Source organism: Poromitra crassiceps (assembly GCF_964638095.1).
Source record: "Poromitra crassiceps genome assembly, chromosome: 4".
Classification (NCBI taxonomy): domain Eukaryota; kingdom Metazoa; phylum Chordata; class Actinopteri; order Beryciformes; family Melamphaidae; genus Poromitra; species Poromitra crassiceps.
The window spans coordinates 38,623,548-38,648,786 of record NC_139626.1 but is presented as its reverse complement, the minus strand read 5'-3'; the positions used below and the strand labels follow the sequence as shown (position 1 = coordinate 38,648,786).

The following is a 25,239-nucleotide window of genomic DNA, read 5'->3' as shown; positions in this document are numbered from 1 at the left end:
ACACACACACACACACACACACACACACACACACACACACACACACACACACACACACACACTCGTACATGCACGCATGCACGCAGCAGCCCCCCCCCCGCACGCTCTCAGGTGTGTGCCTAAGGATGACTGAGAGCTAACTCTGGGCCTGACAGAGCCCTTGGGGGATTGAAATATTCATGGCTTGTGGTGTTATTGTTATCTCAGTGCTGTTGGTGGTGGGAATCCTAGACCGCACGCATAACAGCGCCTGATATTAAAAAACAGGAGCACAGGTAAAGACGCGCGCGAGATAGAATACAATCAACCACAATCCCCACTGGAGAATAACACGGGTGGGGTGTGGGGTGTGGGGTGTGGGGGATTGTCTCCCCCCCTCCCAGTTCCGCACTTTCCCCACAAATTCAAACTAACCACGGAAAACAACAACAACAACAACAACAACAAAAGTGAGAGAGAAAAAACAGAAACAATGATGATTTTTAGAAGAGGGATGAAAGGCAGTCGGCCATAAGGTTTTGTAAGGCACAGAACTAATTATGTACAATAAGGGACGGAATCAATAAGTCTATACTTTTATTAGGAAAGCCCTGAAGAGTGGTAAAATGTCTTACATTATGTGTGTGTGTGTGTGTGTGTGTGTGTGTGTGTGTGTGTGTGTGTGTGTGTGTGTGTGTGTGTGTGTGTGTGGATGACGTGTGTGTCTGCATTTACAGTATGTGTGTGTATGTACTGTATGTGTGTGTGTCTGTGTGCTAGCGATAACCCCGCTGTGTTCTTTGGCTCTTTTTTCCCTTAATCCGGTTGTCCCCAAGCATTCAATTAGCTGTGGAATCTGTGATCAATGTGAACACTAACAGCGTGCCCTATGAAGTTAAATGGGGATTAATGATTGAATGCCAATGCTCCTGCTTCTTCTGTGATGCGCCAAAGAGCCCAAACCAGGAGGTTGAGAGGAAGAGGAGGAGACGGATGGCTGTGGGTTAAGCTGAGATAAGACGAGCTGTTGGTATAAGTGTGGGAGCCGCTATCTGTATTCATCTTGTATTTTGAGATGTTGTTGGTATAAACAAATTCTGCTTCTCCTTAGGGAAGACGTGTTCACTGGCAGTGTGTGTGTGTGTGTGTGTGTGTGTGTGTGTGTGTGTGTGTGTGTGTGTCATGCACTGTAAACACACATGCGCACGTGTGCACACACACACACACACACACACACACACACACACACACACGCATAATGTGTGTGGTATATTTAATTTTTTTATTATATATTTTTTATTCCCAATTGAGAATCAACATTTGCAAACCAAATTACATCTGCCTCTCTGCTCTTTTACCAGCCAGTCCCTTTGGCTCCGACTCACACAAATTAAAAGAAGAAGAAAATCATGAAGGAAAAAATCCTCTGCTCCTCCCCCCCCCCCTCCCTCCCTCCCCCTCTGCCGACTCATTTGACACCTAAATAAAATCTGAAGCTCAGGAAACATGGCTGAACATGGCTCATTGCTTCTTTCATTTGCCGTTTCTTTCACAGCAGGGACCCAGGCTCAAACTCACTCACAACGTTTCATCAAAAGCACAATCGCTTTATTTGAAGCTACGGTTCGCATGACAAATGATCTCCGCTGACAACCAAATGCAAAAATAACCCTACTCGTCTTGAGCGACACAGATCAGGGATAAGGCTTTGTCAGCCCGGCGTTGGGGGGGGGGGGGGGGGGGGGGCGCTAACTCGCCCAGTTTGTCAGTGTCATGCGGGGCGTGTGCAGCACCAAATATTTGAACATGTCCCTGCGACCGCCGCCACCCCACCCCCCACCCCCTCCCCGGCAATGACTCACTTCAGTACTTCGTTGGAGTTGCTGATGCTGGCGCCCTTTTTGTCGGGTGCCCCGTGGCAGCTCGACTTCAGCAGGGTGTGCGGCCCGCGGTCCAGCATCATGGTGGAGGTCGCCGTGGCGATGACAGCCACTGCATCACGCACCCGGGCCTCGATGCCGTAGTCCCATTCGTCATACGACACCGAGATGAGCCCTGGGAGAGAGGGAGACGGAGCGAGGGGGAAGGGACGGGTGAGAGGAGGGGACCCGTGGAGAGAGGGGGGGGGTGGGGGGGGGAGAAAGAGAGGAGGATGGAGAAAGCAGAAAAACGGAGAGAAAGTGTGAGAAAGAGAGGGAGGATACAAAATACACAGGCAGAGGCAGATGAAATACAATTGAAAACAGCCATAGAGGGAAAATATATAGAAAGTGAGAGCATTTTAGAAACACAGAGCAAGATTCAGGATCCAGTACGATCACACGTGCCGTATTTCTCTTCGGTCCAAACCATAGTGGAAAAGTTAGCTTTGTTGCATTTGTGTATATGGTTTAAGCTTACGCTGCCTAATTAGAAGCAAACCAGTGCTTCTGAATAAGTCACATGGACTCACACGGAGCTTTGAGATTTGGTAACCTGTCATCCCACAAGCTTCCAGCTGTAGGCAGTGTGGGACAAAACAAATAAGATTCCCAACTCTGTAAATTGAGCATGGAGGCCCTTAATTTACCATCTGGTATTCATACCATTTAAGGCAAGACAAGGCGAGTTTATAGGAAGTAACTTCAGTTACTCTTGGTTAGTTTGGTTAATCTTTGTTAGATCTCGGTGTGTGGATTTACTTCGAAAATGGACGTTTGCAGTAACTTTGGATTCATCTCGTGGTGACTTCACGAGTCACAACATGTTTCTGGCACTTTGCAATGTGTATTTTGGGCGACTGAACGGGAGTAGGCAGCTGTACCGTTCACTAACATTGTAGCGCTAGCAAAGTAGCAGCGAGGGCTGTACCACCATTTGTAGGGAACGCACAGTGACGATAAAGGCATCCACGTTATCCATTTACTGTCGGCAATATGACAAATAGGCGAATCTCCCAAAATGTCGGCATATCCCTTTAAAAACATTAAAACACTGGTCAGAGGAGGACCCTGGTGTTCAGGTATACCTGTGGGGAAGACGGACGGAACGTGGTCTGCATCTCCGGCCACCAGCGAGGGCACGATCCAGGTGTAGCCATAGCCGGTCAGCCCGACGGAGTGGGCCACCTCGAAGATGGTGCTGGCCTCCTCCTTAGTGCAGTAGAGCAGGAACACGGGGCTCTGCAGCTTCTTCATCTGGTTCTGGATCTTGGAGTCCCCGTCGTCCATCGACATGTCCAGGAGGAGGACTTCTTCTAGCTCCCAGCCCACGAAGCTGTTATCGATGGTACTACGGACCTAGATGGGGGGAGGGGAGAGGGAGGGAGGGAGGGAGAGATTATTTTAAAGAGTATAGGCTGCATACATACTGTTCAGCTGTGAGGGAGAGATATTGGGAGTGAAATTGATGTCTCCTCCTGCGGCTCCCAGAACACAAACCTGTTCTGTGTTTACAGCTCTCCTGCAGAGCAGGGAGCAGTGGTCAATTTGTTCCAATTGAACGAGAGGGAGAGTATGGCAGTTACTTTTACTCGAGTACGGCGTATGCATAATAATGTATATGATTAGGGAGGGAGGTCAGTAGAAGGCAGCGGTGCAAACTCATCAGGGCTGAAAAAGGTGACAAAAGATGCAACAGCGGCGCCAGCCCTACATCTGGCTCTGTCTGAGTCTGACTGACTCACAACCCTGAGGACAAATTGTCGATGCTAGAATGCATCAGCAGGAGGGACATGAGGAGTGATGATTGGTTGGGTTTAGGAATGGGGAGTGATGGTTGGTTACGGGGGCTCGGGGCAACCTAGTTTTGGTCCAAGTTAAATTATATATGGGCCCAGTCCCAATACACCCCTTGCCCCTACCACTTAGCCCTTAACCCTCCGTTTTGCTCGTTCATGTAGAAACAAAGGACTGTGGATGTGTGGAATTAGTTTGTGACAGCATTTCAAGCGTGCGTGCGTGCGTGCATCTATTATTGTTTGTGTTCAAGGATTTTTTTGTCTAAATGTGAACACAAATAAAGGTATTAAAATGTGTGTGTGTGTGTGTGTGTGTGTGTGTGTGTGTGTGTGTGTGTGTGTGTGCATCTATTATTGTTTGTGTTCAAGGATTTTTTTGTCTAAATGTGAACACAAATAAAAGGTATTAAAATGTGTGTGTGTGTGTGTGTGTGGCTTACGGCTGAACCCTAACGTTAGTTGGGGAGGCGCTAGTGTCGTGCATGGCCTGGCTCCTAGTTGCTAACAAGCTTTTTATTAAGACTCCAGACCATCTCTGCAGAGGAGAACTGCTAATTTACTTCAGTACAGCAGCCAACATAATAACGCACGGCCTCTCGGTGATGTTTTAAGTGTTTTAATAGGCAGTCCCGACGGAGTTGAGTGGGTTTTAGCCGCAGCTACGGGTCACGTTACCGCGCGCTGCCAGGATGCTGAGGGAAAACCATAGTTAGCAAGAAAAGAGGTTAGAACGTCACCGGTAGGCCGTGCGTTATGGTCGCTGCTGTAACTTACAGTACCCAAAGAAAGTGCCAGCTCCTCCACTGCAGACTGCTGACAGCAAAACAACACGGGGAGACCACTGCCTGCAAACGTTACAGCCAGCAGCATCAAGTTACTTACTAGTGAGATAGGAGTAATAATAATAATCATAATCATAATAATAATAATAATAATCATAATCATAATAATAATAATCATAATAATAATAATCATAATCATAATAATAATAATCATAATAATAACCATAATAATCATAATAATCATAATAAACATAAACTAATAATTTTACGTTCCATGTCCTGTCATCTATCATTCCATTTTCCTGAAGCTTTCTCAAGTCACACACCATTGGTCGGCCATAGCACACCCATACACGGTCCAGCCATATGCTAGGTTTCAACCTAGCCTCTTTTTTTATTAGCTTTAAAATGTGGATTTACAGTTGATGATGATGAGGATGAGGATATAGGGAAAAACTCACCCTAGAGTTAATCTTACTGCTATAAAAGTAATGTGAGGGAGACATCACTTCAGGACAAGAGAGAGAGACAGAGAGACAGAGAGAGAGAGACAGAGAGAAAGAGAGACAGAGAGAGAGACAGAGACAGAGAGAAAGGGAGACAGAGAGAGAGAGAGAAAGAGAGAGAGAGAGAGAGAGAGAGAGAGAGAGAGAGAGCAGAACTGAAGAGAATACAAAACAATCCAAGGAGTGAATATGAATGATTGGGACATTTACTATTTTGGTTTAATCCGTCCCTGAACAAACACACATGGTGCACTAAGCTGCACACAAGGTTGTACAGTGCTTTTGTGTCAGCAGAAAATGCTCCCAAGTATCAACTCAAGCTGCCTAAAAGAAACGGATAAAGAAACAATGAAGACTACAACTTATTTTCAAAACACACTATTGTTTTGTACAGTATGCTCCATTTAGGGGCATGTGTTCCTTGGGGATGCTGCCACATCTTAGATATTGGAAAAAACAAACAAGAGTTTTATTACTCTTCCAAACTAGGAAATGTATGAATCGTTTTCTAGAGTAGACCAGCATCCACTGACCTAAGACAAGAGCAACAACAACCAGGGCTGCACTACAGCTTTTGCGAATAAATATCGCAAAAGCGCCCCAGTAATTCATTTGATGTAGGCCCACCTCTGTATAATTAAGAAACTTTAATACTGTAAATGTTTTTCATAGCGCTGCTTAAGTTGCAAGGGACGCACATATCGGATGTTGGTGTAACGTCAGCAGACAGCAGTGTGCTCTGTCACCTGCAACATCGTGTTTTCCTCCTGGATGTTTTCTCTTTACCACATATTCAGAGAACGGGGTTCATTTTCCCTCGTTTGAGGGTTAAACTGGGGTCTGGGTCTAAAAACACACCTCTTCAGCTAATGCGACTTATGCCTACCCCACACTACAGGATTTTCAAATCCTTGAAGATTATAAAAATCTTGAGAGCCCACACACTACAGGACAGAGAGAGCCGATTTTTTAACATTTCAATCTTGGGACACACACACAATCGCGTCTGTTCAAACGCAACCCCACACACTAGAAGATTATGCCGAAGATTCACCTTGGATAACTTTTAAAATGCCTATTCAGTGTGCGCACCGGGTGTAGTAGTGTCATTTCGTTTTCTAAACAAATTTAATTTTTTGTTTTTATAATGCATTTGCACTGAAAGGATTTGTTTAACTAATATTTGCGCGGACAGCCGCGTCCATTCGGGGTGTAGGCCTACTGTGCACGGCCAGGCGAAAACCGTCTGCACAGGTGTCTTGTGGAGGGGCGCGTCTGCTGATTTGACTCACTTTTCCGTGCGGACACTCGCCGATGCGGGAAGCTGAGACCTAAGCGCTTGTTGTAGGCTACATGCTTTGCAGTATAGCATTTAGTTTTCCGTCCCGTTCAAAGACGCACGGGTATTTCACCTCGATGACAATTTCCTCGTTCTTTGTTTCTGTGCGGGGCTGCGAGCGGACGCGGACCAGATTATTTTGCGAAAAACTGTAATGGAAACGCAGCTACTACTGGCTCTCTGCTCAAGATGCAATCGCCTGTCGGGTTGTAAATATCTAACATGTTAGATATGCCCGATTCACAATCGGGAAGAGGCAGTCTTCCCGATTGTGAATCTTTGAACCCCACACACTACAGGATCATTTGGGAAGATTATCTGCCCGACGCGCTTCAAATCGGGAGCACCCCCGAGAAAATCGGGAGGGGGGAATCTTGGCCATAATCTTGCAAATTATCCTGTAGTGTGGGGTAGGCATTATTCATTCTTAAAACTACTTCCTAAAAATGCTACTCTATTCATTTTAAAAAGTCTTAAAAGCTGACAGACTGTGTTGCACAGTTGATTTCACTACTGTTGACAAAATGCGCTATTGTAAGTCGCTTTGGATAAAAGCTAAATAATGTTACAGTATGTTATGTAATATAATGTGTAGAGGCACCTTATCAAAGGATCACAAAAGCACAGCAAAACCAGGCCTCTTATGATGGGTCCCCACAAGACAAAAATTAATAACACCTTATAAAGTAGCTGGGTCCCACAGGGAAAGTTTCTCATTTGAATCCACGGTTGAAAAAGTTTGAACACTATGAGCTGTATGAGGAATCGGTACCTGGGTGCTTCTAGGTGCTGCCTTTATCAAAGGAATGCATTTGGTTTAGTAGAGAATACCCTCGCAATTCCTGGCCTCACCTTGATAGTAAACGGCACGCTCAATCCTCAGCTGACTATGCTCCCATAGAATCATTGTGCCAGTGCATTGATCAAATAAATAACTGGATGTGCCAGAATTTCCTACAGCTAAACAAAGACAAAACAGAGGTGATCGTCTTTGGTCCCAAAGAACAAAGGCTTAAAATCACTGCACGCCTTGAGTCTCGATCCCTGAAGCCTAAGGATCAAGTCAAAAATCTTGGCGTTATTATTGATTCCGATCTCAACTTTAACTCCCACATTAAGTCAATCAGAAAATCTGCTTTTTATCATCTTAAAAATATAGCAAGAATTAGGGGCTACATGTCCAGACAGGATCTAGAAAAACTAATTCACGCCTTCATCTATAGTAGGTTAGACTACTGCAATAGACTTTTCTCTGGTCTCTCCAAAAAAGAACTTAGGCAACTTCAGCTCATTCAGAATGCTGCTGCTAGAGTTCTAACGAAGACTAAGAAAGCTGATCATATCACTCCAGTTCTTAAGTCCTTACACTGGTTGCCAGTGTGTCATAGAATAGATTTTAAAATACTGTTATTAGTCTATAAATCACTTAATGGCCTAGGCCCAAAATACATAGCTGAATTGCTCCCACGCTACGAACCGTCTAGACCTCTTAGGTCAGCAGGGTCCAGCTTATTAACTGTCCCTAGGATCAAATCAAATCATGGGAAGGCTGCATTTACCCACTATGCTTCTGCTAGCTGGAACAAATTGCCTGAAGACCTCAGATCTGCCCCAACTTTACTTACTTTTAAAAATAGACTAAAGACTTTTATGTTTACCGTCGCTTTTAACTGCTGACAGCTGTTTCTCAATCACTATTATACAATTGATTTTAAAATATAGATGATTGCAATTACTGCTAAAATCTGCAGGTCTGGGGGATGGTTCCGTAATACGGATATACTCACAAGAGGGTGAGGTGATGCGTCAGGCGGGACGCACGCGTATGGGAAGCTTAAAAGAGGACACCGTACCTAGACCTGAGTTTTATGTGTGTGTAGTCATGTTTCTTATATAGTCATGATGTCAGGGGACTAAATATAGATAAATTGATTTATTCTATTATGCAAACTCAATGAGTCCTCTATAAGTTTTTAGCTCTTTTTGCAACTGCTGCGCCTGTCGCTTAATGCACTTTTTATACCCTTTTTTTTTTAACACATTCACTGCCAACAGTTTTTTTTTTACTGTAGGTAGCTTCTGCCAAGGTTTTTTTTTTGAGGATTCTGGCTCATCTTTCAGAGCCGAGGATTATTTTCTGCTAGGATTTTGTGAACACAAAATATCTCAAATGAACTAATAGAATGTGTGCTTTCTCTGTCTAAAAGAGTTAGTTTGTAGAGTTAGTAGTTATGTAGGCATTAGCAGTTGAATACAGCATGGTTTCAGCGTCTGAAAATGAAAGGTGAGAAAAATGCCTTTTTGTGAAATTCGATAGAACAGTCACTTTAACCATTTATTTTTGGCATCAAAGACATCAGACATCTAAACAATTTGTTCTGAACAGTATTTTCCTCCATAACAGCACCCGCACCCCCCTCTCCTTCAAACTCCTCCCTCCGTGGGCGTTCTCCTCCTCCCTCCTTGGCTCTGCAGCGGGTGTGTCACAAGCGAGTTTCTGCTGCCTGTCTGCTGCCTGGCGGCCCCTCGTCGGGCGAGCCTGGATGGGGCTCGCTCGTTTCTTGGGGTTTCGGTTGAGAGCTTTGATGAAGCTTTTGCGATTCTGGGCTTTATGCTGCGTGTTTCAAAGTGTGTTGCACCCAGTCTATTTTTGGAACCCCCCACCGTTGTGCGCCACCGTTGTGCGCCACCGTTGTGCGCCACCGTTGTGCGCCACCGTTGTGCGCCAGCGCGAAAGCGTTTTCGCCAAACCATTCTACAGTATGAGAATGGTTTCCTCACGCTTTTCCCTGCAGTTTTGGCTCGCTTTCTCTAGTCTGGAGAGCACTGTCGCCACTTAGTGGGTCGGTGGAATGGGTTGTACACGTTCGGTGGCTCCCATATTTTTATAGGAGACGTAAAAGGGTTTGATCCACGTCCCACCGTCAATTTTTTTTTTTTTTTTTGACGAGTTGACTCGTCATTGGCAGTCAACCGTTGGTTTCTGCTTGACGAGTTGACTCGTCAACGGCAGTGAACGTGTTAAGTTTTGTTGTGATGCTTTTAAATGTCCATTTTATTCTCTTCTTTTATTCTTTTATTTTCCTGTCAACCATTTTATGTGAAGCACTTTGAATTGCCTGTGTGTATGAAATGTGCTATACAAATAAACTTGACTTGACTTGACTTGACTATGTTTCAAGGTAGTGCATTTACCTTGGTAGTTTGTGCGTGTGCCTGTGTGCATAGATACACACGTCTGTCTGTGTCCGTTTACCTTGTTGACAAAGTCCTGGTAGCCGGGGTAGAACGTGGTGATGATGGAGAAGATGTACCAGTCGTACTCCTCCATGATGTTCAACATGACTGATGCCTGCTGCTCGATGGACGGACCGAACTGGAAAAACATGGAGTGGTCATCCTGGAAACCAGAGAGAGAGAGAGAGAAGAGAGAGGTAGCCAATAGGCAAACAAGGTCATGAGTCATACAGCTTGAGAGAAAACTGGAAGCTCGTGCAGAGATGTTTGTGGAGAGTGTCCAGCTAGCCGCATAGGAACAAATATAATGCTGTTTGTGAGTTGCTCATAGTATACCCTGCTCACACATAGTATACCCTGCTCACACATAGTATACCCTGCTCACACATTGTATACCCTGATCACACATAGTATACCCTCCTCACACATAGTATACCCTGCTCACACATTGTATACCCTGATCACACATAGTATACCCTGCTCACACATAGTATACCCTGCTCACACATAGTATACCCTGCTCACACATAGTATACCCTGCTCACACATAGTATACCCTGCTCGCACATAGTATACCCTGCTCACAACATAGTATACCCTGCTCACACATAGTATACCCTGCTCACACATTGTATACCCTGATCACACATAGTATACCCTCCTCACACATAGTATACCCTGCTCACACATACCCTGCTCACACATAGTATACCCTGCTCACACATAGTATACCCTGCTCACACATAGTATACCCTCCTCACACATAGTATACCCTGCACACATACCCTGCTCACACATAGTATACCCTGCTCACACATAGTATACCCTGCTCACACATAGTATACCCTGCTCACACATAGTATACCCTGCTCACACATAGTATACCCTGCTCAGTGCTCACACATAGTATACCCTCCTCACACATAGTACACCCTCCTCATGCTTTTGTAAAAGGCACAAAGGAATGTGTGTCTTTATCATGTTTGATGCTGAGCCTTTTACTGGCGAGCAACGTCAAAAATAAGGTAGTCATAAACATGCAGAGACTCATTACAATAGAAGGAACTGTAACAGATCTAGCACACTCCAGAGCTCAGAACAGTATACTCAGTATACAACCTGACGAAGACCAGTGAGGTTGAAACGCGTTGGGTTTTGTGCCCCGGTGTATGTATAAAGATATACATTGTTTGTTAAACTATCAGTTACACATGTACTTTATTTGGGTGATCAAACCTCCTACAAGGACCCAAGAAGCTCTTTTTTTTCTGTTATATTTTTGGCTTTCTTGTGCCACGTTTTGGACTTTTCCTTCACTTAATTCCATGACATACTTCTACTGTGGGTAGGAAAAGTTGTGCACATCCAAAGATTTCTCTGAAAGGTTTGGAGGAGATGAGAAGAAAAGGAGAAGTAGGACAAGCTTTTGGACCTCAAGGAACCTAACGTCTGGGGCCAAAGACTCGCCGTCACCCGTGTAAGACCGCCATGTGATGTGAGTCATCAGGGCGTACTGTAGATGTTGAGATGGATTACTCATCAATGTAAGGGACTGGATGGAGAACAGTATCATGACAGGGGTCTTCTGATTGTCCAGGGTCAGATGATATTGAAAGGAGAGTTGCTGAGAAGATAGAAGGTATTGGGCTAAAAACAACACTGGTTGCTGTTTAAGTATTGCACTGGGTTCCTAGCTTACCGTGACTAGAATGATGCCAAAGTAAAATCCATTAAAGTCCATAGTAATAATGGACTTTACTTTTATGAATAATAATATTATTCATTATTCGTACTAAGATAATGACTTAAAATCTCCTCATAACGGCATGATTAAGACTACATTTCGTTTTAACCATGTAGACTCCTGTACATAACTTATTCCCTAAACTAAATACCACTCTTGAATGTTTGTGTGTTTTTTCCCCTACGTGCCCCCGCGGAAAACGACTGGCATTTGCATGCATTGCTACACGTTTGCGTGTGCGTGCACGTGTGCAGTCGCTCGGACACGTTAGTCATGCAGGAGGCTGAGAGCCCTCCCCGGGTGAGGTGTGCTCGCTTACTCGCTCGACTCAACATCAACACCCCGCCCACCTCTCCTCTTGTTCTCCACTCATTTCCCCCACAGGGACAGAGATGATCGCTTACCTACTTTTCACTGTAATGAGGTAATAACATTGTGATGTCAACTGAGGGTGGGGGGGGGGTTTGGCAGCGGTGCAAATACAGTAATAAGGGGGGAATTGGAGTGTGAGTGTGTGTGTGTGTGTGCATGTGTTGAACCTGATGTTGAACCCACATCGACACTTAAATACACCCCACTCGCAGTAACAGGAGCGAGGCTATTCTCACACATGACCGACAGCTAACGCGCCGTCCACCTCTAACCCCCCCCCGCACTCCCATCCCACTCCATCACGCTTTGAGTATGTCAGCTGCGTTATGTTGAGCATAACATTCATTCTGAGGACAAGCGCCATATGTAATTTCCCCTGACATTATTATTATTGGTTGTCTACTGTAATTCCTGCCAGCCCCTTCCATCGTCGTCCATCCATTCACCACGCCTGGCACCTCTCTGCTGTCCACTGCACACCTTCACACCTTCTCTCGGTCTCTCTCCAACTTATTCAGCGGCTTGATGTGCAAACACAGGTGCGTGATCGGATTTGAAAACCCCCCTCTCATGTTCCACTCTTTTTTTCATTCCTTCTTCTTTCTAACTGACTGTATCTACTGCTTCTTCAGTACCCCCCCGCCCCCATCCACCTAAACCAAAGCCCATACACACACAACCCTAATCAGCTTATTTTGTGACACCTGCAGTTTCTTCTTTAATGAAACTAACAGCCACCCAAACCATGACACAGCAGCATAGTCAAAATGACACTGCACTAGGCTGTTAGCTAGTAGTCGAAGACCCGATGTACACCAGATGTGGCACGGCTCCGTGCGGATCCGGTAGAACTGCCAGGACAGAGACTCTCGCCCATGTTAATAGATGGGCGATAGATGCGCTACGGAAAGAAATACACACCTGTTCCATTTTTGTCAGATCCCGCATGCGTCTGACAGTTTAAACTTTACATTGGTGTGGATCTGTTCAGGCAGCTGCAGGTGACTTTCCCTGTCAAGCAGATTGGCCTTTCTAGCCAAAAACTAGGTGCGGGCGTTTACTTTACCCAGCACCTGTAGGGCCAGGGCCAGGGCCAGGGCCAGGGCCAGAGCCAGGGCCAGGGCCAGGGCCAGGGCCAGGGCCAGGGCCAGGGCCAGGGCCAGGGCCAGGGCCAGGGCCAGGGCCAGGGGCATGGGCAGGGGCAGGGGCAGGGGCAGGGGCAGGGGCAGGGGCAGGGGCAGGGGCAGGGGCAGGGGCAGGGGCAGGGGCAGGGGCAGGGGCAGGGGCAGGGGCAGGGGCATCCCCCCAAGACTGTCATTCAACAAACAGGCAATCCAACGCTGGGTCCCTTTGGGCCTCAGTCATCAAAACTTAGAGAACCCCTGACCTAAACTCATTCTTTGTCTTTCTCTCTCTCTCTCTCTCTCTCTCTCTCTCTCTCTTTGTAAAGGTGGCTCAGAGCAGTCTGAGCACTTGAGAGAGCCAACCTGCCATTCAGAGGGCTGGCGAGGGCACTGCTCACTTCATTCTCCCCGTCTCAGATGACAGTGAATCATTGTCTCCCTCCACTTTCTCTTTCACAGCCTAATCAGGCCTATTTAATGAGTCTTTTATTCACACGGTGTCAGTGGATCTTATTAGTCTGACTCCCTTTCTCCCTCTCGTCCCCCTTCAGCCCCCCCCCCCGCCCTATCTGTTTCCTCTCTGTCCTCCTTCACATAATGTCCTGCAGCTTCATTAGTTCATAGCACAGAGGTGTGAAGTGTCCTGCGGTATGAAGTGTCCTGTGGTGTGAAGTGTCCTGTGGTATGAAGTGTCCTGTGGTGTGAAGTGTCCTGTGGTGTGAAGTGTCCTGCGGTGTGAAGTGTCCTGTGGTGTGAAGTGTCCTGTGGTGTGAAGTGTCCTGTGGTGTGAAGTGTCCTGTGGTATGAAGTGTCCTGTGGTGTGAAGTGTCCTGTGGTGTGAAGTGTCCTGTGGTGTGAAGTGTCCTGTGGTGTGAAGTGTCCTGTGGTGTGAAGTGTCCTGTGGTGTGAAGTGGCCTGCGGTGTGAAGTGGCCTGCGGTGTGAAGTGTCCTGCGGTGTGAAGTGTCCTGCGGTGTGAAGTGTCCTGTGGTGTGAAGTGTCCTGCGGTGTGAAGTGTCCTGTGAAGTGTCCTGTGGTGTGAAGTGTCCTGTGGTGTGAAGTGTCCTGCGGTGTGAAGTGTCCTGCGGTGTGAAGTGTCCTGCGGTATGAAGTGTCCTGTGGTATGAAGTGTCCTGTGGTATGAAGTGTCCTGTGGTGTGAAGTGTCCTGTGGTGTGAAGTGTCCTGCGGTATGAAGTGTCCTGCGGTGTGAAGTGTCCTGTGGTGTGAAGTGTCCTGTGGTGTGAAGTGTCCTGTGGTGTGAAGTGTCCTGTGGTGTTTAGTGTCCTGCAGTGTGAAGTGTCCTGCAGTGTGAAGTGTCCTGCAGTGTGAACTGTCCTGCAGTGTGAAGTGTCCTGCGGTGTGAAGTGTCCTGTGGTGTGAAGTGTCCTGCGGTGTGAAGTGTCCTGCGGTGTGAAGTGTCCTGCAGTGTGAAGTGTCCTGCGGTATGAAGTGTCCTGTGGTGTGAAGTGTCCTGTGGTGTTTAGTGTCCTGCGGTGTGAAGTGTCCTGCGGTGTGAAGTGTCCTGCAGTGTGAAGTGTCCTGCGGTATGAAGTGTCCTGTGGTGTGAAGTGTCCTGTGGTGTTTAGTGTCCTGCGGTGTGAAGTGTCCTGCGGTGTGAAGTGTACTGCAGTGTGAAGTGTCCTGCGGTATGAAGTGTCCTGTGGTGTGAAGTGTCCTGCAGTGTGTGTTTGTGTGTGTGTGTCTGTTAGGGGTGGGAATCACCAGATGCCCACGATACGATACTAAAACGATACTTGAGTCACGATACGATAGTATTGCGATATTGCGATATCGCCGATATTGCAATATTGCGATATCGCCGATATTGCGATATATTGAATATTGCGATATTTCGATATATTGTCACTCCTAACTCGTTTTCCTACCTTTTCCTTGACCTCACCAGAAGTAAAACATGCAGTGTTTTTTTGTTTTGTTTTGGCCCCAAAATATCGCGATACTATGGTGTATCGATCCCCCGCCCCCTAGTCTCGGTTTCCAGACATTTGGTGAGCGGCGCCAACAGCGCCACCTAACCACCAAACGTCTGGGAATTTACTGTTCCAAATCTGGTTCAGAGCCCGGCGAGAACGGCCGGCAGCAGACACGCCTACATTTATTATTAGAATTTTATTTGGTAGCGGCAATGCAATGTTTCATAGTTCCAATATAGAGCAAGACACTGATGTGCTGCAGCATCAGCAGGCTCTGTAACGTAGCCTCGGGAGTCGGGCTTATCGCTGGGGGAAAGACCTCTAGCCGCCGGGGCCGGATGAAACACGTCCTATTAACAGGTTATGTTTGTTTCTAAGTGATTAATATGTTTCTCCACAGACGCGACAGCATCGGTTCTGCATGAGCGTCACTGCTCCCAGAAAGCAGGCCCGCCCACAACGCTCATGATTGGTTCTCCGATGCAAGGCTTCCAACAGCACCACCTAACGTTATGAAAAGATTTAAATAGTAATATTCTCAGTCTTACAGTAGTGAAATGGATTAAGACAGAGCTGAGTCTACCCCACCCCTAGTGTCTGTGTGTGTCATTACAGGAGCTGCCTGCCTGGCCGTCCCTTTCAAGTGTTTTTCTTCTGTACTTGGCCAATTTGTCCTGGTCGTTGCTCCACCCCCTCTGTCAATCTGGGGAGAGAGTCGTAGACTACCACATGCTTCCTCCAATACATGTGCAGTCCCCCCCCCCCCCCCCCCCACCTGGCAGCGAGGGCTTTCACCGGCAGGACATAGCCCGTGGGAGGATCATGCTATTCCCCCCAGTTCCCCGTCTCTCCGAACAGGTGCCCCCGACCGACCAGAGGAGGCACTACTCCAGAGACCAGGAGGACACATCCACAAAATCCGGCGTCCCACCCACATACTAGGGTTGTCAAAAGTATCGATAGTATCGAAAAGTATCAATACTGAAAATTTGAATCGGATACAATACTCATTTGCAACAGGTATCGATAGTATCGGAAGTATCAATACTAAAAAATGTAAACGGATACAATACTCATTTGTCATTTGCAACAGTTTCGATACCATCAATGCTTTCTTTTAATGAAAAATCACAGATTTTTCCCTCCCTATCATTGGTGGACATCTGTTGCTTCAACAAGCTAAACGTGTTCTGATGGTTAGAGCAGGGCTAATCTGCTGTCTAAGTTCAAAGTTTTATCAGGCCTAGATTATGGAGAAGTGTGCATCTGTCCATCCATCGGTCTAACTTTATTTTTATGCTTTTTAATGTGTCATCATCCCCCCTTCCCTTGGTATCGAAAATGGTATCGAGTATCGATATTTTCCTGGGTATTGGTATCGAAGTAGAAATTCTAGTATCGTGACATCCCTACCACAGACACGGCCAATTGTGCCTGTATGGACACCAGGGCCAAGCCGGAGGTAACTCGGGGGCTCGAATCTGCAACCCTCGTGTTGGTAGGGAGGGGATCTACTGCTGCACTATAGACCTTATTCGATTGGCGTCACTCACGTACGGGCACGCCCACCGCCGCCATGTTGTTGACATAGCGCTGCAGCTCTTAAGTGACAACCTATGTGAGAGCAGCGTTTATAGGAAGCTAGCCGCCGTTAGCGTTACCTGTATCGTTCCAATTGTGTTCGGATGGTGACCTGCGTTAGGCATGGCTGTAGTAATGACAGCAATAAAGTCCCTGTGGTTTGTTTCTATCTCTACCGTCCACAGACGTGAAGGGAGCGAGACGGAGGATACGTCAGCAGCACAGGAGAGGTGTGTGGATAGTTGGGAGAGACAGGTGAAACTTTCTGACAGCTCCTCACAGCAAAGTCTGTTCACCTCGTTTTTTCTTTTGTTTATTATTACAGGCATTAACGGCAGCATACAAACAACAACTCTGGTTTTTTTATTGCTGTCATCACTATCGCTATTTTGTAATGGAACAGAAAGGACAATAAGGCCGTAACTATAGTTGTCAGCTGCAGGACGGTATGTCAACAATATGGCGCTGTCCGGGGTTAGCGAATAAGGTCTATCCCCGGACACCGGAGCCCAAAACATTTGTGGTTTGCCAGTTGCCACCCAAGTCATAAGCTCCTTTGTGGGAGTTGCTTTTGATAGTTTTCGGGGTATGAAAGCACCCCTGTGGCCGTTACATAAAGGCATTTAAAAAAATCACAACAAAAACTAGACTCCAACCATGTCGTTGATTGTGCCTTTTACATGCGTCTGTAGTGCGAAACACCATTTTTTCCAAGTTCATGACAAAGGTTCAGGCAAGACTCTCATAGTCTACTGAACTACTTCCCTCACAGTTGTGTGTGCTTCAACAGAACGCGCTAAACCTTTCTTCTCCTGTGGCACCAACATTGATTACGTCCAATCTTCCAATTACCTTTGTCACTTCTTCCCCCGTTTGGGTCATATCACCAGTTAAACTTTCCGTCACCTTAGGTAGTATGTGGCTTTTGCCTCTCGCCACAGTCACATCCAACGTTACCTTCCAATTCCACTCTTTATAGCGCAGGAATCTCAAAATAGTGAAACTGTAGTGGCAGCCATTCTGCAACAGTCAGTTGTGTGAGTTTAATAAAAAAAAAAAAAAAAAAAAAGTAGTAGAGGAGCTGAGGTGAATCACTTGGTAGGCATTATTCTGCCTTTGTGCGGATGACACCAGCCATCCAGCTTCGTAACACAAACCTCTGTATGTCAGTCCCAACTCCCTGAGGTGTCCGAGGGGTTGCTTCACATGTGAACGCAACCTCCAGTTAATACAGTGACCTCACTAGACTCCCAGTGGATGCGATCTACCGAAATACAGACAACATGTTCATGTGCACACTCCTCCGTGTATAGAGAACAGTTTTTGCAGATTGATCCGCATGGCGTTGACGTCTCTGCCTGCATATTTGAATGAGATGTGTTGGGATGCTATGCTAGCGAAGCGTCGGGGGGCTGTAGCATGATTTAAACCTATTAGGACAGCCAGCGTTGGGGCGCGCCTGATTTAGCTCAGATTGTCACGGGCACTTGTTGGGCGCGGAGCGGCTGCAGCTGCTGCGTCAGTGTGCTGAGGGGGAGCGAGCCTCGAGCGGGAGGCTGAGCGCATTTGGCAACTCATCTCCATGTCACGGCCAATGAAAGACTGTCTCCAATTAGATGTGCCGAGGAAGAGCGACACATCTGCCCACTGCTCAACAAGCACCAGTGGGAGAGGATGGGAAGGGAGAGAGACACAGAGACAGAGAGAGACACAGAGCACAGAGACAGAGAGAGAGACACACACACACACACACACACACACACACACACACACACACACAGAAGGAGAGAGAGAGAGAGAGACGGGGGAGAGAGAGTGACAGACAAAGATGAAGACTGAAGAAGAGTGAGAGAGGGGGTAGCTGTTAAGGCTGAGAGAGATAGAGAAGTCTCGCTTGAGAAAACAAAACCTAAGAACTCACAAATACGCACGGCACATGCACACACACACACACACACACACACACACACACACACACACACACAGCGTACACATCGTTCCCTCCAAGCTTTTTTCCACTTCATCACACTTGTCTTTCTGCACCTTTCATCTTTCTCTCTCTATCTCCCCCTCGCTCTCCATCTCCCTCCCCCCCTCTCTCTCCGCTGCTGTCAGTCTTTTTCAGTTTAAGCCCATCCTGCTTCATCATCATATTTCTAATCACACACACACACACACACACACACACACACACACACACACACACACACACACACACACACACACACACACACACACACACACACACACACACACACACGCTGTTAATTAATCTCATATTGGCTGTTTAATTAGCAATGACCCTTTCTCCACGTCTCTTCCCGGCTTCATTTAGTACACTTCATTTTATAGATCCCTCAATGTTCTGATTGAATTACTTTGCTATTTTAGTCGAGGAAATGAAAGAAGCGCTGCGATATGATTCACTCCTACAGCAGCCAATGGCGTGACGATGCATGCAGCCGCTGCTTTGTATAAATGAAGAGCTTTTGGATATGAGGACATGGGGACAAGCTATGTGTAATATGATTACCAACAACATCACCACATCTCGTTTACACTACTAGTAATGGAAACAGCTTTCGTTTCATTAGCAGACATTATGTGCTTTCTTTAACAAATGAGCATCGTTTTTTAATGGCCACTCTGTGTGTTTTATTTTATGCTATGTTGTGAGTGCGAGCTACTGTTACCTGTCCCAATTTCCCCCCGGGGATCATTAAAGTCTTTCTGATTCTGATTCTGATACATTTGATATGAATTTGAGAGGAAACCTCCTGTCGTCCAAATATGGCAGGACCCAGATGGTAAGGGTCCTTCCCCTGCCACCCTGCATTTGGAAATCCCCCCCACTGCCCCCTTTTACCCAAATGGCATAAACACACACAAGTCGTGTTTCCATTACCCACAGAAATGCGCAAAATCTAAATATCGCAATAAAAATCGGGTAATGGAAACACGTAAATTTCGAAAAACCTCTCAAATATCGCAAAAAGTTTTTGCGCTCTCATGAGGTGGTTTTTCAGATGTGTCGATATAGCAGTTTATCGCAAAAGTGTAATGGAAACACATTTTCCGCATTTGCACGTCATGTGACCCATCTTCTCCTTTGGAAAAGGAGCGGAAAATGGAAGGAAAATGAGGGAGAAAGGGTTCGATAAGCCGTGGCAAAACCTCCGCCGCAAGTGGAAAACTTTGAAGCAACGCTACCTAGCAGAAAGACGAGTGTTGTGCAAAAGCGGAGCCGGGGAAAATAGATAATGTTTAATGGCAGAAATCGATCCATGGTGACAGGCTGCCTGTGTGTGCGCATTTGGCACAGCGGCGAGATGAGGGGATGAAAAGCACACAGGGGTGCGGTGCTGCTGACTGAAGTGAATACAGTGAGTAATAGGCTACATGTTTCAGGTGCAATGTTATAATTATAATACACGACATTCTGATTATTGCACCAAATCAGCCTTTTCCCCCTCCATCTCTAAATCGGACCAGTTTTATTTCCTTTTTTCCTCTGCCTGTCGTGCTCACTGCATTCACCGCAGCCAGCAACATGTTGCCACTCATTTTCTTTTGAATTGATAATCAGGCTCGTTTATATGCGTTGTAACTTCATGTTGTGATTTGCATTGACCATTGGTTGGATTTGAGCATGCAGGGGACGGGATATGGGGCAGATCCCTGTGCGTAATCACTGTGGCAGCTGCTGGTAACGGGGAATTGCGTTCAAGTGTGCGCCGTCAGACCAAACTCAACTTCAGTCAATGGAAACGCCTGCAAGTCGCAATTGTACTTTGTCGAAGTTGTAGAAATATCGCAATTATTTTGCGAAAAACTGTAATGGAAACACAGCTATACACACACACACACACACACACTTGACCTCCCCGCCAAATTTCAGTTTCCTAGAGCGAAAACTGTGGTTGCCAAAGGGTAGTGAACTTTTTGTGGACCAACCAACCAACCAACCGACAGAGCAAAAAGATCAGATAATAAATGTATTTGCTGTATTAACTGTATGCTGTATTTCCAGCCAGGAAAGACAACCTTTAAAGACAGCCCGGGAGCCACTTGGCTGTGACCACATTTGAGAGAACATCACACGCCACCACACACACACACACACACACACACACACACACACACACACACACACACACACACACACACACACACACACACACACACACACACACACACACACACACACACACAGAATAAGAAAAGCGAATGCAAATATTGCCAGATTTGAAACAAGCTCTACCAATTTACACAACAAAAATAGCTGCGGAACTCTCTGTGCTCCACTGCATCTTCTGCTAATCCCTCTAGACAGCAACTGTACCCATTCTCTGGAAAACTTATACTATCATACCCATGTCCCTGGTTCGAAGAACAACAACAACAACAACAACAACAACAACAACAACTCTGAGCTCCCTGGACTGCCCTGGTCACTATGTCAGGGTTCTCACCCACCAGCACCTGGACTGCCCTGGTCACTATGTCAGGGTTCTCACCCACCAGCACCTGGACTGCCCTGGTCACTATGTCAGGGTTCTCACCCACCAGCACCTGGACTGCCCTGGTCACTATGTCAGGGTTCTCACCCTCCAGCACCTGGATTGCCCTGGTCACTATGTCAGGGTTCTCACCCTCCAGCACCTGGACTGCCCTGGTCACTATGTCAGGGTTCTCACCCACCAGCACCTGGACTGCCCTGGTCACTATGTCAGGGTTCTCACCCTCCAGCACCTGGATTGCCCTGGTCACTATGTCAGGGTTCTCACCCTCCAGCACCTGGACTGCCCTGGTCACTATGTCAGGGTTCTCACCCTCCAGCACCTGGACTGCCCTGACCACTATGTCAGGGTTCTCACCCTCCAGCACCTGGACGGCCCTGGTCACTATGTCAGGGTTCTCTCCCTCCAGCACCTGGACTGCCCTGGCCACTATGTCAGGGTTCTTCTCACCCTCCAGCACCTGGACTGCCCTGGTCACTATGTCAGGGTTCTCACCCTCCAGCACCTGGACTGCCCTGGCCACTATGTCGGGGTTCTCACCCACCAGCACCTGGATTGCCCTGGTCACTATGTCAGGGTTCTCACCCTCCAGCACCTGGACTGCCCTGGTCACTATGTCAGGGTTCTCACCCTCCAGCACCTGGACTGCCCTGGCCATTATGTCAGGGTTCTCACCCACCAGCACCTGGACTGCCCTGGTCACTATGTCAGGGTTCTCACCCTCCAGCACCTGGACTGCCCTGGTCACTATGTCAGGGTTATCACCCACCAGCACCTGGATTGCCCTGGTCACTATGTCAGGGTTCTCACCCTCCAGCACCTGGACTGCCCTGGTCACTATGTCAGGGTTATCACCCTCCAGCACCTGGACTGCCCTGGCCATTATGTCAGGGTTCTTCTCACCCACCAGCACCTGGATTGCCCTGGTCACTATGTCAGGGTTCTCACCCTCCAGCACCTGGACTGCCCTGGTCACTATGTCAGGGTTCTCACCCACTAGCACCTGGATTGCCCTGGTCACTATGTCAGGGTTCTCACCCACCAGCACCTGGACTGCCCTGGTCACTATGTCAGGGTTCAACTTCTCACCCTCCAGCACCTGGACTGCCCTGGTCACTATGTCAGGGTTCTCACCCTCCAGCACCTGGACTGCCCTGGTCACTATGTCAGGGTTCTCACCCTCCAGCACCTGGACTGCCCTGGTCACTATGTCAGGGTTCTCTTCGTGGACTTCAGTTCTGCCTTTAAAGGGATAGTTTGCATTTTTTGATGTGGGGTTGTTTGAGGTACTTGCATACAGTCAGTGTACTACATGCAGTAGAATACAGCTGGTGCGGTCCCAATTTGGAGAAATGGAGACCGTCCGCATCAGGCAAGTAGAGCTGTCTGTTGAGTGTGAAGGAGCCATGAACAAAAACATTAAAAAAAAAAAAAAAAAAGCTTCCATACTGCTCACCTGGCGTAATCCAAGTCTCCACAAGCCCTGAGATGCCAAGTTGACTTGAAAAGATGTCATTTACACCCTGTTTTTAGCTTAAATAATATTATATTATAGCAATATGCAGCTGAAAGCTCACTTCTATTTCTCCTTATAGCTCGAGCACCTGCTCAGATTTCAGCTAAACACCGGGATACTCATGTCCATGTAAACACAGTCAATGAAATAACATCAATGTGGAATATTGAAGCTATTACTGTAGCCCAGAGATGCTCACAAGTCATTTTTTGCAAGTCCAAGTCAAGTCTCAAGTCTTTGAGGGGCAAGTCTAAGTCTCAAGTCCCTATGGATGAGCGTTCTATCATCTGCTGCATGCCATCCGGTCTGCTTAGAACACTGCAGCTAAAACTAAGGAATTCAAAGTTGTATTATCCTCACTCCTTATCTATTAGAATACAGTAGCAGCAATGATTAGACATTAGTAGACATTTCCTTGCATAAAAAAATAAATAAAGATTGTTCACAAGTCCCAAACCTTCAAGTCCAAGTTAAGTCTCAACTCTTTGAGGACGAGTCTCAAGTCAAGTCTCAAGTCTCTGTTTGTGTGACTTAAGAGCGACTAAAGTCCAAGTCTCAAGTCCAAGTCCCCATGTCTGCTGTAGCCACCTCCAGACTTGCAAAACAGTTTAGGATCCATATATTTGAAATATTCCGCAATATCAGGTATTCTGTTTGATGCCTTGTTTCATTGTGTGAGCTCGATGTGAAAAGGCCCAAGCTACTGTAGCATTCCACCATCAGAATTTAAAACCAGCAAGACACCAGAGGGCTTTCATATCTTCTCCAAAACACTTCTACAGTACCATGCCTTCATGACTAGCCACTGAAACTTCATCATGCACTGAATGTCTAATTAGGACCAATTAATCTCTTTGTAGTTCGCCAACACATTCAGTCACGCGCGCGCACGCACGCACGCACGCACGCACACGCACACGCACTCACACGCGCACACACACACACACACACACACACACACACACACACACACACACACCTCTGAAAGCATGTGGAACCAGTGTATGCCTAAAGCGCTCTACACCACTGTATCTCCTTTGCCGCTGTGCGCACAGAGAGGAAGATATAGGATTAATTGTCTCATTCAATCTCCCACTGTTCCATCCAGCACTCGCATCATGTCCGTCAAGAGCCAGAGCCTCATGCCCAAACGCCAAGGCAGAGATGGAGACGGGGGAGCGACAGATAAAGCCAGGGCTGGGGAGCGACTGGAAGGGAACACAGGTGGCAGAACAAGAGCGCTACGACGTCGTGACAAGAGCTGAGCAGACAGACAGACAGAGAGAGAGAGACAGACAGACCGAGAGACAGACAGACAGACAGACAGACAGACAGACAGACAGAGAGACAGACAGACAGACAGAGAGACAGACAGAGAGACAGAGATACAGACAGACAGACAGACAGACAGACAGACAGACAGACAGAGAGACAGACAGACAGAGACAGAGAGACAGACAGACAGACAGACACTGCATGTTTGCTGATGCAGAATGAGATTTGAGAGGCAAATCAACAGAAAGAAAACTAACCAAGGACAGCGAGGGAATTAAGGAAACTTGTCAGAAACAGCAGATCCACAAACCCCAATATGACAATGAGTGAGGGAGGGACAGAAGGAGTCAATTTACCCTCCGTCACCTTTGGCCAAGCGAGATAATGGAAACCTCCTTCACGAGGAGTTGATTAAGCTCGTTAGCACAGCAGAGGTAATGCAGGTAATTAATCAGTGACACATGGGAGCGCTGCGTGCTGATTGGACCAGATTCCACCAATCCAGAGGAGCCAGAGGGCCAATTAGCCCTGACCCCGAGTGTGGCCTGACCTGGCTAACAAACGGCTATGCCTGTGTGTGTGTGTGTGTGTGTGTGTGTGTGTGTGTGTGTGTGTGTGTGTGTGTGTGTGTGTGTGTGTGTGTGTGTGTGTGTGTGTGTGTGAGAGAGAGAGTGTGTGGAGTTTGTGTGTGCGTGTGTGTGAGAGAGAAAGAGAGAGTGACTAGTGTGAGAGAGAGAGATGGATAAAGATTTTTTTTCCAGATAAATCCCCATGGCATGAACTCACATCACCATTTACCTCCTCCATCACTGTCTGGTATGCTGCTGCCACTCTCAAGGACATTAACAGACTGCAGCGCATCCGCTGTGCTGAGAAGGTAATCGGATGCAACCTGCCATCCCTCCAGGACCTGCATGCAGCCAGGACACTGAAGCGGTCTCGCAAGATCATGGCCAACCCCTCCCACCCTGGCCACAAACTCTTCAAAACACCTCCCCTCGGCAAGAGGGGAGGTGTCAGTGTCGGTGTCGGTGTCGGCCACAAGAACAGCTTCTTCCTAACCGCCATCAGCCTCACCACCAAGGCCCGAAAACCCCGCTACCAACTCCTGAACTCAGCGGAACCTCCCCCCCACTGATATGATTAATGCCTGTTTAACTTGGACTGTAAATTCACTGCTTATTTAACGACTATTTAACTCAGACTGTAAATTCATGTAAATTCACTGCATATTTAACTGTAAATTCAATGTAAATTCATATTTAATATCCACAGAACAGTCCTCCACTCATGTACATATTGTGTGTGTGTGTGTGTGTGTGTGTGTGTGTGTGTGTGTGTGTGTGTGTGTGTGTGTACACGTGTATATATACAGTACATATACACACACACACACACACACACACACACACACACACACACACACACACACACACACACACACACACACACACATATATATATATATATGCAGTATTTACACATATATGTATATACACATATATATATATACACATATATATATATATATATATACACACACACATTAGGGCTGTCAAACGATTAATTTTCAGCGTATTGTTGTCTTTCTCCTCATGCCTGCACAGGCAGG

General features: G+C 47.0%; 1 protein-coding gene across 1 annotated transcript in view; it reads right to left on the bottom strand.

Annotated features, from left to right (window-relative positions):
- Positions 1–25,239, bottom strand: part of grin2bb (glutamate receptor, ionotropic, N-methyl D-aspartate 2B-b) — a gene marked incomplete at its 3' end in the record, with an annotated part of 96,781 nt that overhangs the window by 46,322 nt on the left and 25,220 nt on the right. The window contains exons 2-4 of the mRNA XM_083635276.1: positions 9,581–9,724; positions 2,987–3,257; positions 1,842–2,034 (exon numbers count right to left, since the gene is read on the bottom strand). Coding sequence (XP_083491402.1) covers positions 1,842–2,034; positions 2,987–3,257; positions 9,581–9,724 — 608 coding nt within the window. The remainder of the gene's footprint in view (positions 1–1,841; positions 2,035–2,986; positions 3,258–9,580; positions 9,725–25,239) is intronic.